The sequence below is a fragment of the Lytechinus variegatus genome, chromosome 11, assembly GCF_018143015.1.
Source record: "Lytechinus variegatus isolate NC3 chromosome 11, Lvar_3.0, whole genome shotgun sequence".
NCBI lineage: Eukaryota > Metazoa > Echinodermata > Echinoidea > Temnopleuroida > Toxopneustidae > Lytechinus > Lytechinus variegatus.
The window spans coordinates 21,549,160-21,569,708 of NC_054750.1; the positions used below are offsets into that span (position 1 = coordinate 21,549,160).

The window sequence follows — 20,549 nt, forward strand, 5'->3', positions numbered from 1 at the left end:
TGAAGGTAATGAATGTCATGTATGGTTAGGGTTCTAAGTTTGTGGAACAATGGGTTTGAATGAGCTCGATAGTCTGAGTTTGTACAAATACGAACAGCTTTTTTCTGAAGAAGAAATAAAGAGTTGATTTTTGTTTTTTGACAAGCCCATACAACATTACAATATGAAATATAAGGCAGTATGATAGAATTATATATAGTAAATAATGTTTGGCGAGGAATTAACCATCTGACCTTATATAATACACCGACTCCACGTGAAACCGAAGTAACAATATTAGCTATATGTGTATTCCAGTTTCGATTTTTCATATTATCAATAAAAATATCAAAGGACCGAATATTAATATTGGAGCGTTGATTTTTAAAGTATATATAATTTGTCTTTTTTACATTTAATGATAACTTGTTACTTTTGAACCACGTGGAGACTTTGGGTAGTTCTGTATTCATAGTTTCAATAAGATAAAGAAGGTCATGGTGAGAAAAAAATACATTCGTGTCATCTGCAAATAAAATGAATTGAAGTAATGAAGACGCTTTACAAATATCATTTATATATATAAGAAACAACAAAGGACCAAGGATTGAACCTTGGAGAATTCCACATTTGATAGGTAATATATTTGAGTTGAAATTGTTATAAGCTATGTATTGTTCTCGGTCTGAAAGATAATTAGAGAACCAAAAGAGGGGGGTTCCACGTATACCATAATATTTCAATTTTTCCAGTAATATAGAATGATTAAGTGTGTCAAAAGCTTTACTTATATCCATAAATACACCAATTACATGTTCTTTCCTAGAAAGAGAAGCCGATATTTTATCACAAAGTTCAATAAGTGCTATATCTGATGAATTACATCGGTTATGGTTGATGATGGCAGGGGTGGGCCAGCGGCTGGTGTTCGCCCTTTACCGCTTGAGCAGCGAATCTACATGATCAATAACACCTGGAACTGATTTAATGTGTTCTCGAAAGGAATATGGATAAAAATCTTCAAGATTCAGTTAATATCCAAAGCTCCTTATCTCTAACCCTAACATCTTTAATGGAGAATTTCATAGCCTAACTTTTGTCTTCTATTCTTTATTCGAAAATATTCTTCTTTTTGACGTTTCATGATGTCAACAGCTTTCTCGTAAATCAAGATATCTTCATACAACGCTTCTCTTACTTCAGCACTATTAAGTAAATCTTGTTTCATCTGTTTGATAGACGTATTATCCACGTTTTTTCTTACTTGTCCAGTATTTTTTGGGACTGAATATGCAGCCGTGAAATTCCTTTTGAAAGCTTCTCCAAAAAGTTCGAGGGATAACTGATATTCCTCTAGAAGCCCTATTACCCCGAACCAGTTATCTATTTTTCCAAGAATGTAGTGTAGAAGTGCACGACGTTGGGCTTTCGTTAAGGTTTCTTTGTGTAGAGCCTTCTGTTGGAACCAGCATGCGTCTTCGTGTTTTTTTACGTACGGAATAATATCTCTGGTATGGTTTTGATAGCGCTTGACATACTCATGAGATCTGGAATCATTCTTACAAGTGTCCGGGAGCATGAGAAGTTGATTAAAGAAGTGACTTCCTTGATGGATCGCCCAAGTAGTGATGGAAACGTCTTTGGGTGACACCGGTCCACACAGGGTAGGATGGATCTTGTAACAGAAATAGTACGATGATATAATCCTGTCATACGGATTACGAAGAACCGCCATGTATGTACATGGTCTTCCCTTCAGAACATCACATATGCCAAAGCTAAAACCTCCAATGAAAATTGTAGGTTTAGATGTCCGCCCCTCTCTGATGTAACGGGCTAAGACTCCGGTATAAGTGTCCTTGAACAGTTTTCCTCGAGGCATTCCTGATTTAGTAGAAATCTTACTTAATACTGATTTAGTGGTCGTTCCTCCTGCCTTATGCAGGTGTACGAAGGCAATGTTGCATTTTGAATAATCTTCTCCCAGTCCAAGACTGGTCCCATGAATGTAATAGTTGGGCAAGCCTTTTCTATGCTGCGTGGCATTGGCAAGAAGAGAAAAAGTTAGACTGGCACTTTTGTCGTCCATGAGTTGATTCAGTGTCCTGGTATTTTCCAATATTCTGTCTTGGAAGTCATAAAGGCCCCTTGCTTCCGCACTTTTCCGAACATTCGTTCTTGAGTAAAGTAAAACAAAGAGAAAATTATAACTTCACTAAAATTGAATTTTTAAAATGATATTTTTGAAATGTCTAAACTCACGTACGTATACATACCTATATGATACATACATTTTATTTTTCAAAATCAATTATTTATTTTTTAAAATGGAAGAATAAGAGAAAGGAGATGCAGATTAACGAACATAGAGGGCAGAAAAACAAACGTGTTGCTATTACGAAGGTCCACTCGATACGCGCATGCAATTGAAGTGCGTGAACAATTTGGTAGTCATGCCAAAAAAAAACAAGTGGAATGCCTCTGGCCGTCTCACCTGCAACACGCGATTCAACATAGCAGCAGTGCTGACTTTGAAAACTACTATACCTCACACAAGATGCTCAGTGATACTTGGTTACTCTTATTTCCACGTTTTATGAATTAGACCAATACACTTACAGAGATAGGATGGTAATTCAACAAATACCCCCAATGCGGCCAAAGTTCATTGATCTCACATGACCTTTGACCTTGATCATGTGACCTGAAACTTGCACAGGATATTCAGTGATACTTGATTACTCTTATGTCCAAGTTTCAAAAGTCAGATCAATAAACTTGCAAAGTTATGATGATAATTCAACAGATACCCCCATTATGGCCAAAGTTCATTGACCTTTGACCCTGGGCATGTGACCTAAAATGCGCACAGGATGTTCAGTGATATTTGATTACTCTTATGTCCAAGTTTTATGAACTAGACCAACATACTTTCAAAGTTATGATGGTAATTCAACAATTACCCCCAATTCGGCCAAAGTTCATTGACCCTAAATGACCTTTGACCTTGATCATGTGACCTGAAACTTGCACAGGATGTTCAGTGATACTTGATACCATTTTCTCTACCTGTCTGCTAAATTTCATGCTTGTACCACAATCTGAACAATTCTTGCTATATTCTGCACCGATCATCCTGACTATCTATCTGTCTCTCATGTGACACAAGCACCCACATCCATACTTTTGACTTACCCTCTTTGGTCTTCATTGTTATACCAGGTAGCTACAGGGTCAAGAGAAGACATTTCGTTCCTGCTCTGCATCCAAATACCTGATTAAAGTGATTGTTTATAATATTTAGATTAGAAAAATATCTTTCTGAAACCTGAAAATAGTATGTATAAGGGGGAAGTAGTCAAAGTTAATGGCATGTACTTCGCAAAGAGCAAACGCATGAGCCTTGTTGTATATTTTGTCCGTTTTTGAAAGCCCCTGCAGCCCAAAGTCAGGCTTATTTATATGACAAGCCCACCCCAAGAAAAATTTGATGTGAATAAAAAGAAAAAAAATCCAACAAGCATAATACTGAAAATTTCATCAAAATCGGATGTAAAATAGGAACGTAACGCCATTTTAAAATTTTCGCTTAATTTCACAAAACAGTTATATGCACATCCTGATCGGTATGCAAATGAAGAGACTGATGACATCATCCACTCCCTATTTCTTTTGCATTTTATTACATTAATATATTTTAATGTTTTCCTCAATGTCAAGTGAAACAGCGATTTATTCCTGAATTAATTAATCCCTGAAATGTGGAATTAGCATTGTTTAATACTAAATTTTGTCCAATAAAGAATTATTGGTATTTCCCCATGCTAATATTCCATAATTAAGGAATGGTAAATCAAGGAGGCGTATAACATGAGTAATGTGACCGAAGGAAAGAAAAATGTTTTAACTTATTAATTACACCAATATTACGAGATAATATTTTGCTCACATTAAGAACGTGGGGTTTCCAAGAAAGCTTTTTATCAACTATAATTCCTAAAAATTTAATTTGGGAAACACATTGTAAAGGTGTATCATCAAAGATAATGTCAGAAGGTAAAGATTCGATAGAATTACTAAATATCATATATTTGGTTTTGTTTAAATTAAGAAATAGTTTATTGGCGCGTATCCTTGAGTCAAATTTAGCAGTTCCAAATTCATGATCCGAACTAGGGTGTGATGGTTTTTGTGAGCAAAAAATACATTGGAATCGTCTGCAAAAAGAATAAACGAAAAAATGTCAGATGATCTGTGAAAATCGTTAATGTAAATAATGAATATAAGAGGCCCTCATATACTACCTTGTGGGACACCACAATCAATGTCCTGTTGATCAGAGATGTGATTATTTAAATAAACATATTGTTTTCATTTTTTAAGGTAATTCCTATACCACTCCAAGGCAATTCCACGTATTCCATAATAAGAAAGCTTGTAAAGTAAAATGTCATGGTTAATAGTGTCGAATGCCTTGGAGAAGTCCAGGTTTATACCAATTAGATGCAAATGATCATCTAAAGAATGGGCAACTTTATGCATAAAATTTATCATTTTTATTAAGCGACGGAGTCCCAACTACAGATAAACTATTGACATAATTTCCTGTAAAGTTTAGCACAAATAGTTATCCCAGTTCCGAACAAAATATCAAGGGCCCAGATTTACAAATTGCAATTGGCATCTACCATCCTAAGTAGTAAAAAAGCTCAGCAGGCAATTACAATCATGATTTCCATACTAGTTACCACAAAATTACCATAGCTTCCGGATTGAGCTCCGAGAATATCACCCTTATTATCTGGACGAAAAGGTTTAAAAAGTGAGCTTTTAATTTACCGGCAATGGAATAGATGACGATTATTGAAGCAACGGAAAGAATGACCAGTATCTTTCTCTGGGATATGTGACCTCTTATCAATCGGCAATTATCGGCAGCATCAGATTGGTCCATCGTGCTTCGTGCCATGTTGGAGTCTGTCAAAGGAAGATCTGATTCTGTCAAATAAAAGGATAATGAAATATTATATGCACAACAAAAAAAGTAAGTCCCCCCCTAAACAAACATCAATAATTTCCGAACCAATAGATGTTTTTGATATATTTTTACATGAGCGTGTAGGTAATTTTATAAGCTACCCTCTGAGTAAATGTTGTGGACGTATCTTACGTCATGCTTCAGTGAGCACCGTCAGAAGGCAAAAATGTCACTTTTCAAAAGTCACAAGCAAAAATATCATGACTTTGATTCCATTTTATTAGAACTAATTCCACATTCTCATCATGAAAAATAGTCAGAAGGCTTGTAAAAGGTACTTTCTAAAAGACAATACAACTTTTTAAACTAAATTTCACGGTTGAATAAACTCAAGTGCAAATTGGCTATAATTGGATTTTTACACATTTCTATCAATAAAAATGCTAGAATATGATGACAGTTATTTTGGGGAAGACTATCTTCAACAATATTCATCGTTTCACGGTTCAATGAACATTTATTGGAAACAAAAATGCGATTTTAAAATATCGTAGGCAAGTATTGCTTTATTTTGGTAACTGAAAATGATCTTTTCTCAACTTTTTTGTTATGTTCATGACCAATTAACATGCTTCAATGATTCAAAGGTGTTAAATTAAACATTTACGCTTGAATGAACATGTGGAATGTGATTAGCTCTTTTTTACGTTATTGGAAAAAATGCAGTTTGTAACTATGGATATCTGTCACAAAACTCCTTGTACAGTTCATTTGATTTGATTTTTTATGAAAATCCCGATGCTTAATGCATCAGTGAGCACACAATATTCGAAAATTATGCAAATGAGAAGTTCAAGGCCTTGGCCCCACTCTGTACCGTATCAAATGGTTATTTTGGTGTGCGCACCTTCTGGATAGTGTTACTCAGAAGCCATGTGCGAAGTTTCATGAAATAACTGTTAGCAGAAGTAACAAAAACCGTCCATGAAGCAAACCCTCATTTCATATTTGTTAGAATTTTGACTTCCTCTCTCATAGACTTGTGTACATTATGGGTGCGTATGTTCAAGCATATGTAACCCCTTATTCAATATGGTGGAACTTTTTTTTAAGGCTGTCTTTAGCAATGTCGTTTGGCAGTAATGTTTATCAACCTATGGGCAGAATTCTGTGCAAAAATGAAATCGATTTGTTTAGTTATGGATGAGTGAGCACGCATCAAAGTGGGAAAATTGGTATTTTCAATGTCACAGACTCATTTTAAAGGGTAATAAAGTGAGTATTGGGGGCAAATTTGGTTTCAAATGTGTCTTTAATTGCTATTGTTTTTATCATCCATCATTTCTATCACCAAACACTTTCCGAACTTTAGCCATTTTCATGGTTGAGCGAGCACATTCGAAAACTTAGGAATGAATACACTATACTGCATAAATGTATTCTTTTCCTAACAATTTCTAAGGATCAGTTGAATGTATGGACAGATCAGTGTGGATCCAGAATTTTAAATGGGGGAGGGCCTATAATCGGGGAGCCATCAACATTTTCAATTTTTAACATGATCTAACCAATTGTAGAAGATACTACCACCCCCCCCCCCTATGATGATACGTCACAATACAGGGGCCAAAGAGCAGTTTTCAAAGTGGGGGGGGCTGACCATGCCAAAAATCACAATCGTATTACATTTTTGCACTTGCTTTTGGAAAAAAGTGGGGGGCTGAAGCCCCACAGCCCCCCCCCCCCCCGCTTCCGCGGCCCCTGCAATACATCGTGCTCACTCAACCATGAACATACGATATCAAAATTTGGTCTGAAGTGGTTAAATGATGGATAGTAAATTTTTGCCCAATATTTTTATTTGCACAATCTGAAAAACGACACTTGTGACTTTCAAAAATGGTAATTTTTAATTCAATCTTTAATTACTCATGCATGACTCTACCGATCAATCTCATTTTTCCCCAAAAGTTGCATAATGAGTGTAAAAAATCACCCATGAAATATCATATCTCAAAATAATTTGGTTCAAAAGTTACAGCAATTTGATTTAGGGGGGACTTACTTTTTTGTTGTGTATATATATCCATATATTCACAGAGGGCCTTGCTGTTCGAGTAAGCATTGGCACGATTTTTATTGATTTTTTTTGTTCTATATTTAGGTTGACAATGAGGTTGAGAGTATTTTAGTCTATATAAAACAAAATAGCAAGAAATGTTCAGATTATGATACATACGTGAAATTTGGCTGACAGGTAGAATAAATAGTGCTGAAAATTTTTAGCTGGGGGTGCCAGCCTGATCTCTCTTCGTAAAGCAACAGTTGCTACGTAACTTATTTAACTTAGCAACCACCAATTTGGGGGTGTTATCTAAATTTTAAAACTATATTTTGACTTCTAAGCGCAAATTTCACAATTCATAATCAAGCAACATTCCAACCATGTATAGCAACAGTTGCTAAGCAACATATTTTCCATAGAAACTATAGATAATATTAAAGCAATATTGATTGGCCTCGGGGCGATACGACATATATCGCCCAAACTAGATTTATATCGCCCAAGTCGTAGACAAGGGTGATATCAATTTATTGAGGGCGATATATATCCTTTCGCCCCCAGGCCAGTCAATATTGCTATTATTAACCAAATCAGACATCTAGAGCAAAAATCGTTAAAATTTAGGTATTTTAAATTTTAGAATGAGAAAATAAAGAAAGTTAAGCTTGCTCTCAGCACTCGCATTATCTGTGTAGTGAGATATGTATTCTCCTCAAGAGTTACTACAATCAGTCATAAGTACCTTTTTCCTGTTTTCAGGACAGTATACTACAGTATATATATATATAAATATATATATATATATCATATATATCATGATATATATATGATATACTGCAATATCTAATAGTGCTCGACTGTGTAGGAGCTGAGTATAAATGATTTATTGGTTGGATTGCTTAACTAAGCTAGTCGTACAGACTGTTTCACCCGAAGGATCATCAGCGACTATAGGCTTATTAGTCCGGGGGCTGGGAGAGTTTATTCAGCTGATCGGGTACAAAAGGTTTGATGGTCCCATCATGTTGGCATGAAGGTAGTCATCAAGGGAAAGTGTTGCTGCCGGGCCATATCCTGTACGGAAGGCCCCGAAGGCCCAAATAGGGGCCCCAAAAATTGGTTTATTCAGCTGAAAAGGTACATGGCTAATTCTTTTTGCAATGGACCGAGATATATTGTGATTTCCCAAAATACCCATGCAAGCAACTTTATCCTGTACGGGGGCCCAGACAGTAGGCCAAAAGGGCCCCCCGACTAATGGGTTTATTCAGCTGAAAAGGTACATGGCTAATTCTTTTTGCAATGGACCGAGTATACATTGGGATTTCCCAAAACACCCATGCCAGCAACTTTATCCTGTACGGGGGCCCAGACAGTAGCCCCAAAGTGCCCATATATCCTGTATATGTCCCATGACTAATTTATTAAGCTAAAAATGTACATGGATAATTCCTTTTGCAATGGAGGCAGTATACATTGGGATTTTCAAAAAAACCAATGCAGCAATTTTATTCTGTACGGGGGCCCAGACAGAAGGCCAAAAGGCCCCCCCCCGAAAATGGGTTTATTCAGCTAAAAAGGTACATGGCTGTTTTTTGGCAATGGACCGAGTATATATTGGGATTTCGCAAAATACCCATGCAAGCAACTTTATCCTGTACGGGGCCCAGACAGTAGCCCCAAAGTGCCCATATCTCTTGTATAATATTTCCTACAACTAATTTATTAAGCTAAAATGTACATGGGTAATTCCTTTTGCAATGGAGGCAGTATACTTTGGGATTTTCAAAAATACCCATGCCAGCAACTTCATCCTGTATAGGGGCCCAGACGGTAGGTCCAAAGGACCCCCGAAAATAGGGTTCAGCTGAAAAGGTACATAGCTAATTCTTTTTAAAATGGAATCTGCATACTTTAAGGCTCACAAAAATACACATGTCAGCAACTTTACCCTGCCATGGGCAGCATTCTACCTGTGTGGGGTCCAAAACAGAATTCATGGAGGGTCCATTAGAATGGTGCATTATCAATGTATATATATATATTTTTTTTTTTTTTGGGGGGGGAGGGGGTACAAAAACATGAAGGCCTCCATTGATAACAATGTAAGGGATGGGAGTGTTCAGGAATATCAATCCGAATTAGACAAAATAGTTTGAGAGGCCGATTACTGTACGAAAACGATACGGCCCCTGAAATTGTGCCTAATCTAGCTCCACGCCCTGAACCTCTTTTTATTGGGATTGGCTGACATTGTATAATGGCAACAGCCGCCTATTCTGATTTGCCTTCAGCCGGTTGTCAGTGCTTCCAGACTACTCTACATCATGGCTTCCACAACTCAGGTGAGAAATATTAATTGTACTCATAATTTTATTCAAACCGATTTGACTAATTAAACGTTCTGTTGAACATAATAATGATCAAGCATCATACATTAGTTATCAACAAAAATTTTTATTATAAAAATTTCATTTTATTATCACAACTGCCCTCACTTGCCAAATACAATGTCCCGCCGTGCGTGGATCAAGTGGACCTGAAATGCCCCCCCTCCTCCCCTCAAAAGAGAGGGGATAGAAAAGAGAAAAGGGAATGGGAAGGGGGATGAGGGAGAAGAGAAAAGGAGAGCGGAAAGGATGAGAGGTGGAAAAAAGAGAAAATGGTGAAGGGTTGAGAATGAAAAGGAGGAAATAGAAAACGAGAAGGGGAACAGGGGATGGGAGAGAAAAGGAAGGGGAGAGAGAGATAAAATGAGAAGGGGCATATAGATGGGAGAGAGTGTGAAGGGGACAAAGAGAAAGAATGAGAAGGGGAGAGAAAAGGAATGGGGAAGAGACAAAACAAGGAGAGAGAGAAGGAAACTGGGAGAGACTACAGAAAAGGGAGAGTGAACAAAATAGAGGAGAGAGGGAAGGGGAAGGGAAGAGAAATGGGAAATATAAAAACTAAGAGATACAGGAAGAACAGAATAAAAGATATAGAAAATTAGAAAAAGGATAATTGGATTAAGGAAATTGATTGAGGAAACATGCAGGATATAGAGACAATCATAATGATAATATGGAAAAGAGAAATGAATAACAGTAAATGGAAGAAATTATTTTTTTTTATCAAAAGCCCTTGCCGTCTCGTAAAAAATAAAAAAAAATGAAAAGGGAAATATATGGGAAGATGTAGTTGGATCTGAAGCAGCCTCGTACCTTTGATGGCGACACAAAGGATTGAGGGACAAAAGAGGAAAACAACAAGAAAGGAGGAAGAAGTTTTTAAAAACATAGAAGTGGAAATGGAAAGAAAAGTAACCAAAAATATCACACCTTTCAGGTTAATAAATCAAAATACTATTCTACTATATTCGGGCCTTGAACTGTAATAAAAAAAAGTGATGGTAGTATTAGGCACACGGCAAACTACTCCCATATCCAAAGCCCTTGTTGTGATATTACAAACCACTTGAAAGTGGTATTTGGGTATATGCCATTCTGTGCGCTCGCTTCGCTCGCTATACTGCTACTGTCATTATTTCAGTTCAAGAAAGATTACGCATGTTTAAATCTATTTTGTAAACCCTCACTTATAGTGTAGTTATGTAAATAATTATCCCTATATGTATTTAGCCCAGTAAATCAAATGTGGGATTTCCGCCAGTTCCAAGCATATATATTCGATATCCCCAAATGAAACTACATGTATAGGCCTATTTATTACACACTGGGCCCCTTTCAGGCATATATTACTGGACATAAGGTCCAAGGTAAACTGATTACACTACAAAATTAATTACCATGTACTAGTATATCCTGTTATCCTAGGGGCTTTTGGGGTTGACTGCATGTCTGGGCCTTATACAGTATAAACTTGATGGCATTGGCATGATTGGTATCTTTTAAAAACCTTAGCTGAGTTCATACAAATTCCATCCAAAAAGGTTATATCCATGTATCACTTCTGCCGAAAAAATTGGTTGTTAGACATCTGTTTCCTTTTTGGCTGCTATCTTGGCCCCCATACAGGTTAAATTTGCTGGAATTGACAATTATCCATGTATGTCTTCAGCCTTAAATACCCTCTTTGGGGAGGGGCACTATGGGGCTACTGTCTGGGCCCCCGTACAGGATAAAGTTGCTGACATGTGTATTTTGGTGAGCCTTAAAGTATGCAGATTCCATTTTAAAAAGAATTAGCCATGTACCTTTTCAACTGAACAAACCCATTTTCGGGGGCCCTTCGGGCCTACTCTCTGGGCCCCATACAGGATGAAGTTGCTGGCATGGGTATTTTGGGAAATCCCAATACATACTCGGTCCATTGCAAAAAGAATTAGCCATGTACCTTTTCAGCTGAATAAACCCATTTTCGGGGGGGGGGGGCCCTTTGGGCCTACTGTCTGGGCCCCCGTACAGGATGAAATTGCTGGCATGGGTATTTTTGAAAATCCCAATGTATACTGCCTCCATTTTAAAAGGAATTTTCCATATACATTTTTAGCTTTATAAATTAGCTGTGGGACATATACAGGATATATGGGCACTTTGGGGCTACTGTCTGGGCCCCCGTACAGGATATAGTTGCTGGCATGGGTATTTTGGGAAATCCCGATGTATACTCGATCCATTGCAAAAAGAATTAGCCATGTACCTTTTCAGCTGAATAAACCCATTTTCGGGGGGCCCTTTGGGCCTACTGTCTGGGCCCCCGCACAGGATAAAGTTGCTGGCATTGGTATTTTTTAAAATCTCAATGTATACTCGGTCCATTGCAAGAAGAATTAACCATGTACCATGTACCCTATTTGGGGCCATCAGGGACTTCCGTACAGGATATGGCCCGTCAGCAACACTTTTCCTTAATAACTGCCTTCATGCCAACATGATGGGACCATCAAACCTTTTGTACCCGAATAGCTGAATAAACTCTCCCAGCCCCCGGACTATATGTGTGTGTGTGGGTTTGTTTGTTATGTGTGATCGAGCGCCTTTGAAACGTTGATTTATGATTTTGCCCCCCCCCCCATTCTGAAAAATGGATCGACGCCCCTGGATTATAAGAACCCATTACCTCCTGGTGAGTTCCTGTAACCGTTCTTCTACAAGAGTGACCCCTCGTTAAATGTCCATTTTTGTAATTCTTTCTAAGGGCATTTGTAGGTATGCAGGGCCGCCTTGGAAAATGGATAGCTACAAATTTACAGAATGTCAACGGTTTGTAGTCATTTGATTCTCGATGATACATGTGTCGATCAATTCTACTTTTATTGTCAATCGCTCAGATAAGTAATCATGACGTCCATTATCATTCATTGATTAGTATGTACATGTAACTATAGTAATAACAAACATTAACAAATAACCCTTCCACTATGAAAGACACCAAATAATTCAATCAATGACTGATCTTTTACATTATTATGTTTAGATTAATCCCTAATAATCATGGTTTCCAAATGGAGAAAGATCGGTCTTAAGGTGGGTTTTCTAACATACGACAAGTATTATTATGCCAATGATCAGATGATGTGGAACCCATAGACATCGTTTTTGGAAAAATAAACCATATCATGAGGTAGTTTGATTTTTGCAAGTTTTTTATTTTGTAAAGCATCTACCAGTATTAGTACCTCTTAAACGCATTAATAATCTTACCATACGGTCTTTAACAATCGGTTGTAGAAAACACGTTACTTAGCAACTAGTACTTAACATTAAGTGGTGAACATGGTATACATGTTCCTGGGTTGTTGTGATTAATGTGTTAATGCTTAAGTATAAAAAAAATGTGGTAGCTCGTAGAAAATATGAGCATAAAACACCCTATAAGTATTGGTTATTGAGGAAAACTGTTTCCTATAGCGCCCGTTGCTTTGGTGCTCATTGAGTCTACATATTGAAACATTCATCACATGAGGAATCTATGGGCCAAAATTGATTTCTGAGCTCTTCTGAGTAAATTGTGATGATTTTAACTATGATAAACAATTGCTGCTATCTAAAAGTTCCCTTAGCAACCGTTGCTATGAATAAATGGATCAAAACTGTTGTGATACAAAGAATTAAGCTTATGATTAAAATTTATGTAAAATATTGCTTGTGAAACTGTTCCTAAAGCCCAATAAAGCTAAGTTACTGAGGTAAACATGTTACCTAGTAACCGTTGCAATATTTGGGAAACTCAAGTTGGCACCCGCTGCAAAAATTATTCTGGATTACTTACTCTATCTTTGTGCAAATTTTCACACTTGTACCATTTTCTGAACATTTTTTCACAATCATCTAGACTACATTTTTTGCCAGATGGTGTCACTGTTAATCCTCTTCCTATTCAGAGCTTTCAGAATTTTCGGATGTTAACGTTGGTACATTTAAAAAAAACCCTAAATATTCCTTGTATTCCCAAGCACAAAGGTGGGTATAAAATGATTTAATTTCATTGAAAACTTCTTTCTTATTTTCAGTGATTTCTCCGTCAACCTTAACCAATTTTGTTATAGTATACCTTTTTTTCTTATTAGACTTTAAGAATAAAGTTGGCTAAAATACCCTGTATCTCTTTGAAAACGAGATGAAATAATGATCCATTCAACTCGGCTACGCCTCGTTGAATGGATCATTTCATCTTTTACCTTATGAAGTATTCTATCCATTGCACTAATAAACATTCATTATTTGTATACTATTCATAAGGAAAATCTTAAAAGATAATTTCACCACTTTGTAGAAACACTTCAGGATTTTCACTACGTCATTTACAAGGGAGAGCGAGGATTAGATATGCCAACATTATTTTCTAGTGTAACTGCAGTATATAATCCGGTAATAAACATTAATTTATTGCGCCGTTGCTAAAAAGAATTAATGTCGATCAATTCGAACATTGGTGTCTCTTCCATGTAGAACAATATTTCAAAAAAATTCTAAATAATGTGCTTGTAATTCCTGCAAATACAAAAAGAAGGGAAGGCAAACTCATCTATACAACCATCTCCCGAGCAACACTCCAGGTTCTTTCAAGGTTGCTAGAATATTTTCAATACTTAGATTTTAAACTCTACAGTTTTAAATAAACTAAATAAAATTTTAAACAGAATATACACCATCAACAAGATAAATTTTAAACTTACACATATATTAAGCCATTACTTCTTTTGTAAATAAGAACCTGAAACGACTCATGTACAATACCTTTTTGGATACTGTCTTGTATCCCTACACTCTAAAAAATGGAATGTTAAATCAACATTTAAAAGGTTGGAGGAGTGACAACCTTTTCCAAATGTTACATCCAACTTTGTATAAAGCTAAATCCAACATTTTAAGTGTTGGGTAGGACCATTTAAAGTAGTAAATGCAACATTTAGAAAATGTTGTCACTCCTCCAACCTTTCAAAATGTTGATTTAACATTCCATTTTTTAGAGTGTAACAGTACAAGTAAAATAATGGTACATGTATAAAAGTAACATAGCCAAACAAAGTCCCAAAGCATTCCCTATCCACCTTGCACCTATTAAAAAAAACCCGCCCCCTTCAAACAGTCCTGGCATTCACCTTTTGGTAACCAACACCTAGTCTATATACAGCAATATGTCATGATATTGGATTCCACATTCGCATAAAGGTGTTACTCTTAAAAAAAATCACTCTGGTTTACATAATTAATGCAAGTAATAAAAAAAATCAAAATGCTTATATGTGACACCAAATACAACTGCTGGTAATACACTTATGTTCCCAATCAATGGTTCAAAATAATAAACATTACATTTTGGACGATTGAGGACATCCACCTTTTGAATATTTCAGTTTCATCTTGCACAAAAGAAACACATGTTATTTTTTCTTGAAAACTAAGCAGAGAGATACTTGGAGCGTACATGCGCCAGATATCCAGAGAACTTATAATAACTGGCCCGTTTTTAACATCTTGAGATTGTTACACATTCTTTAAAGTTCGCCTTCTTTTAATTGCACAATATATGCTCAATACAAAATGTCGGAATATTCAAAATGTTTTTTTAAAAGAAACCCAAAACTTATCCTTTCATTTTACCGAATGTGAAAAAAATGCCTTGAAAACTTTCAGTGTTGCTCGTTGGCATAAATTCACCGTATGCAAACATTCACTTTGGTTTACTTAATCAATACAAGAGTGAAAACGAGACGTACTCATGCTCAACTCACCAATAACGTTTTCATACGTTGTTGTAAACCCCTAATCAATCACTTCCAATTCCACCCTGTTTGAACAACTACTACATCGTGTCCCTCTTTTCATATTCAAACAACAATCCTCAGTATATTCATGGTATTGCCTTTTATAAGCCTATTTTATGTGAGGGATAAAGAACGAAATGCACGTTTAACCTCAAAAACTACGTACAACTAAAACAATATTTCATAATTCCTAATCAATGTTTCGAAACAGTAAACCTTGCATTTCTTGGTAAGACATTTCACGATATCCACCTTTTGATTATTTCAGATTCAACCTTGCATTAAGAAAATCTTTGTTATTCCCTTTTGAAATCCAAACAAGTGAACACTTGTAACATACACCAAGTAGTCAAAGAACCTAATATCACATTCCTATCCTAAGGTTGTCGAATCTTCGTCAGAATTATAATTTTTCTAATTCCAGAATTGCAGTAATCAAGATGGTGTTACTTTCTAAGAAACTCTCAAGAATTATGATCTTTCATACTACTGAATATACAAAAAAGCATTAGGAATTTAAAGTATTACTTGTTTGTTTAAATTCACTTTGGTTTACCTAATTAATACAAGACTGACCGCCCTTTCACACGCTAAAAAAAGCGTAATTTCAAAGATTGCAGTGCAAAATAAGGCTAATGACGAATATTTAGCACTTGTGAAACCAAATTTGAACATGATTAGAATCACGAACCCTAATCACATTAATGATTACAATAGCAATCATCATTACAATGATGATTCAAGATTCAGGTGTGAAAAGGGCCCTTAATTACCCGCACTAATCGATTTTGTTCGTTCGTCGTTCGAGCGAGTCGACACAGCCGTGAAACTCCTTCTTATTCTGTCTTGTGTTGGGTTGGCAACCAGTCAGAAAATTACTATTTTTGCCACTGCTTTGATTTGGAGCCTTCTTTGAGAGGATGGAAACTTCTTTCCCTTCATCCTTTTTTCTACTTTACTTTAATTTCCTTCACATTTTTGTTTTCATTTTTTTCTCATTTGTTTTTTCTGTTAATTTGGTTTTTTCTTTGTTTTTTTGTATAATCATCGTATCAATAGTCTCAGCCATATATCGCCTTTACTTAAGCTACAGTGACAAACTGCAAAGTATTTCTTATCGAATGGTCATCACATGGACATCATACATTCTTGCTGCTCAATATTATCCATGAACGTTTAAGGATGGCCATCGCCTACTAGTATCCCACATATAGCAAAATAACGGCATATATATCTTTATTCAAATACGGAAAAATGAACACGCAGTATCCGCAACAGTAGAAACCCGGTCTTTTGTAGTATCATGTTAAGTAGACAGATAGATATAAGTTACAGGAGATTGTAAATTTGATTTTGTAACAGATTTTGAAAGTTTATAATGGAAGTTTTCTCTTCCCGACTCTCCGGTTCACTGAAAAACTCTGGTGTTGATTTAACACCAGCCCGGAATATATATAATTATTCCACACCAGAGAAATATTTAAACAACACCAGTTTGGAATCAAACCGATGCTGTTTTAATACTAATTGGTGTTGTGTAAACACCTATCTGGTGTTAGACCAAAACGAAACTGGTGTCGTTTAACACTTCTCTGGTGTGGACATATATAGATTCCGGGTTGGTGTTAAATCAACACCGGAGTTTTTGCAGTGTATAGTCTATTCATTTATTTTGATTGAAGCCATGGTTCAGCAAAAGTTTTGTGATAAGTAAAAAAAATCCAATTAGGCGGTAAATACAAAATACATCTGGATCAGACACTACATACCATTAACTTGTAATGTCACATCCGATAAAGAATTCAAGGAGGAGTAAGTGTGCAATAATGATCACGATCTAAGGGGGGGACTGTTCCTGATATTTGCGTACACGGATCCTGATCAATAATTTAGTAGGACCCGGATCAATTAATCCTCTCCAAAATCATGCGAATCACTCTCAAATCCTTCTCAGATCAATGTCATGACCCGTATTGAAGGTCCCGTTTGCAGAACAGGAAGAAATGTTGAACAGTAAGCATGGTAAAGGCGTCAAATTGTGTAAAAAGTTGGTAAAAATTTGTAAAATATCGCAATACGTCATGAGCAGCTATAAGGTTAGATAAAACAAAAAAAAGAAGGAAGAAGAAGAAAAAGAAGGAGAAGAAAAATCAGAAGAAGAGTAAGAAAAATTTGAAGAAGAATAAGAAAGAGAGAGGGAACACAAAATAAGTTATTTGCTCTCTCCGGGATCTCCGAACCATTTGACTTTTTTTTTAATTTAGTGTCTGTTTGTAAAAATAATACTCCATGTATTTTCTAATTGTAGAAAATGTTCGAAAAGTTTAAGTCGCGTCAATTGATTTTTCAATTGTTTCAATTTAAGTTTCAGGCCACACTTGGTGAAGTACAATAAAAAGAATCGCTATTGAACTTACCTTTGACTCTCTGCAAAATAGACCATAGAATGATTTGAACACCGTACGCAGAATAGAATCGCAGCAAGCCCGAAGTCCGAAGCTGATTTTAGATGAAACAGGAAGGTAAACTGGCGAAATACGTGTTGAAATGACTGTTTTCTGTCCAAGTTCAAAGTAGACGTTTTTCAACGGAAATGCATTGCTCTGGACATGGGCTACCAAAGAACAGGGACTCAACGCTATCTGACTGATCTATACACTCTTAACTATCTATAACCCATCCTCCAATTATTCGCTGAGAGTAATTCGGACACTTCAATAATAATTGCATTCACAAACTTCGAAAATAATCCGCACTATTTTTTTAATGAGCGCCCGACCTGAAAAAGGCGGATAATTGTCATGACAACTGGACATGCCCCCTCCGATGGGGTTATGTTGGAAAAGGGTGACTTTTTGTGACCGCACCATGGCAATTATCCTCATTACTTTGGAATATTATGCGAATAATTGCAGCATCGAAATAATGCGCATAACTCTGGTCCTGCTCCGATTTTACAACCAAATTATGCGGATATTATCAGCATAATCGGGTTTGTGAAACTACACCATGAAAGTCCGGGGGTTCGAATCCCAGCACTGCCCTTGAACATTGCTCTTTTATTCCTTGGTCACATTTGCTCTACGGTGGCCGTTCGGCTAGTCGAAAACAGCTGTTTCAATATTTTTAGTTGTACCAGCTACATGGTGGTTTGTATAAAAGTGAATAAAACGGCTGTTCTCGACTCGCCGTACGGCCGCCGTAGAGCAAATGTGACCAAGATATTATCTTGCATCAAATAAATGAAAATGCTTCATGTATTATTCATACTGAAGTGTGCAAGTGTGTAAAAAAAGACATGGGATCTCTTAGGTTGGGATAAGCTCCGGTGTGTTGGGGCCTTTTCACACGTGAATCTTGAATCATCATTGTAATAATGATTGCGATTGTTATCATGACTGTGATTAGTGTTCAGAAATCTAATCATGTCAAGAAAATATACAAGGCACTTTTGAGTATTAAAGTTGAAAATTCGTATGCGTTTCATAATATAGAGAATAAATACAATTACTCCGAAATAGATATCCATTCTATATTTTCAAGACCCAGAAAATGTACTATAAGAAGTAGGCTTAGAGAGTTTCAATTTAAACTGTTTTATGAACTAATATACACGAATAAATATTTACAATTATTCAAAACTTCCTCAGATAGTGAATGTTCATTCTGTGGGAATACTGAAGAGACTTACGAGCATCTGTTTTTACATGTGAATAGACGAGAGACTTATGAATAGATTGTGGTAACCTACTCAATATGTATGAAATAAAAAAAATGTCAGGTGGGTGGATATACACGATGGTAGGGGAGGAACAGATAATCAATCACATTATTCTTTTAATAAAATATCTGATCTTTGCTTACAGCAGGACTAAAAAAAGACCACCAAGTCCCAACGAAGTTAGAGAAAAGATGTTAGAAAATGAACGTGAAGAGAAAACTTTAGCAACTACGCGAGGTAAACTATCAAACCATATAAGGAAATGGGAACTGTTCCTTCCAAAGAGTAGGGGAAGGCGGGGCAAGTTGAGCTTAGGGGCAAGTTGTGTCATCAGCCCCAGGCCAATAATGAATGAGTCAGACATTATGGTGGTGTCATGTATTGATGACCTGTTACATAACCCTTAACCCCACCACATTCAGCTTTTCAACAAAAATTACTTTTTTAGAGGGAAAAATACAAATTTTAGCCAAAAAAAGTAAAAAAAAAGGTGTGAAATACATAAGTGCTTTTTTACCCACACACGTCTTTACATATGATAAAGAAATAAGAACAATATTGTTAGTCCAGGTATGGATTCTCATTCTTGTCATAGTCTTTTACATGCTAGATGCATGAGAAATGTGTGGATATAAAAATATGGCATGAAGATAGGACTGGGGTAAGTTGATCCAGCCAACATGGGGCAAGTTGAACCATGGTAATACTTATGGTAAGGTATAACAAAAAACAAGCAATCTTTTAAAAGCCATTGATATGCAGGCAGAAAGGAGCAAAACCACACGACAATTCTTTTATTTTTAGAGGATGTTAGTATTTATAGAGAATTGGCAAGTGAAAAGACTTTAAATAAAAAATGGCATGCTGTTTCTTCCCGTATACATTTTGTAGGGGAAGTCGGGGTAAGTTGTGACCTTTTGCATTTTGCATGTTAGAATTGATTGACTAGTACTCTTGTAGAAATAAGTACCTTGCCTATGAATTTGATTCTTGAGAAATGTTTTTCACCTACATATAACTTTCTACCCCCACACTGAAAGTCATCGTGACCTTTGAAAAAACCGATGTCAAATGGCTCAACTTACCCCATATATGGGGTAAGTTGTGCCACTGTCTGGATAAGTTCAGCCACAAAAACTACGTACAAAATGTATGGGGGGAGAACCAGCATGTCAATTTTTTGTTTAAAGTCTTTTCACTTGCTAATTCTCTATAAATACTAACATCCTTTAAAAGGAAAAGAGCAGTCATGTAAATTTGCTCCTTTAAGCCTGCATTTCAATCGATTTTTATAGTTTGTTTGTTTTTTAAGATACATTACCATAAGAATTACCATGGCTCAACTTGCCCCATGCTGTTTGGCTCAACTTACCCAGTCCGAACTTACTGCGATAATTTTGTATCCACACATTTATTATGCATCCATCATATAAAAGACTATGACCCCTGTTACATCTGAAAGTTTCCTACCCGACCGACCGAGTCCACTTGCAACCTTGACTGGATTATTGGTGGATTAGCTTCGCGAACGGACCGAGTCCGAAATGTGGTCTGTTTACATCACAGTGTTCATTCCCTCCCCTATCTGTACTGT

At 36.4% G+C, this 20,549-nt stretch overlaps 1 protein-coding gene across 1 annotated transcript; it reads right to left on the reverse strand.

Annotated features, from left to right (window-relative positions):
- Window positions 1-217: 217 nt before the first annotated feature.
- Window positions 218-4,971, reverse strand: LOC121424054. Its single transcript, XM_041619637.1, has 3 exons — window positions 4,819-4,971; window positions 3,175-3,253; window positions 218-2,156 (listed from the first exon to the last, which is right to left on the reverse strand). Exons 1-3 carry the CDS (start codon window positions 4,946-4,948, stop codon window positions 1,049-1,051), a joined length of 1,317 nt encoding a protein of 438 aa, XP_041475571.1. The 5' UTR covers window positions 4,949-4,971; the 3' UTR covers window positions 218-1,048.
- Window positions 4,972-20,549: the final 15,578 nt, after the last annotated feature.

Bases quoted from the DNA above. Each gene is read 5' to 3' on its own strand.
- LOC121424054 (XM_041619637.1), bottom strand. From the start codon at position 4,948: ATGGCACGAAGCACGATGGACCAATCTGATGCTGCCGATAATTGCCGA. The intron at 3,254-4,818 runs GTAAATTAAAAG...CACTTTAATCAG, and splicing joins CGTCATCTATTCCATTGCCG to GTATTTGGATGCAGAGCAGG. The intron at 2,157-3,174 runs GTAAGTCAAAAG...ACTTTACTCAAG, and splicing joins AACAATGAAGACCAAAGAGG to AACGAATGTTCGGAAAAGTG.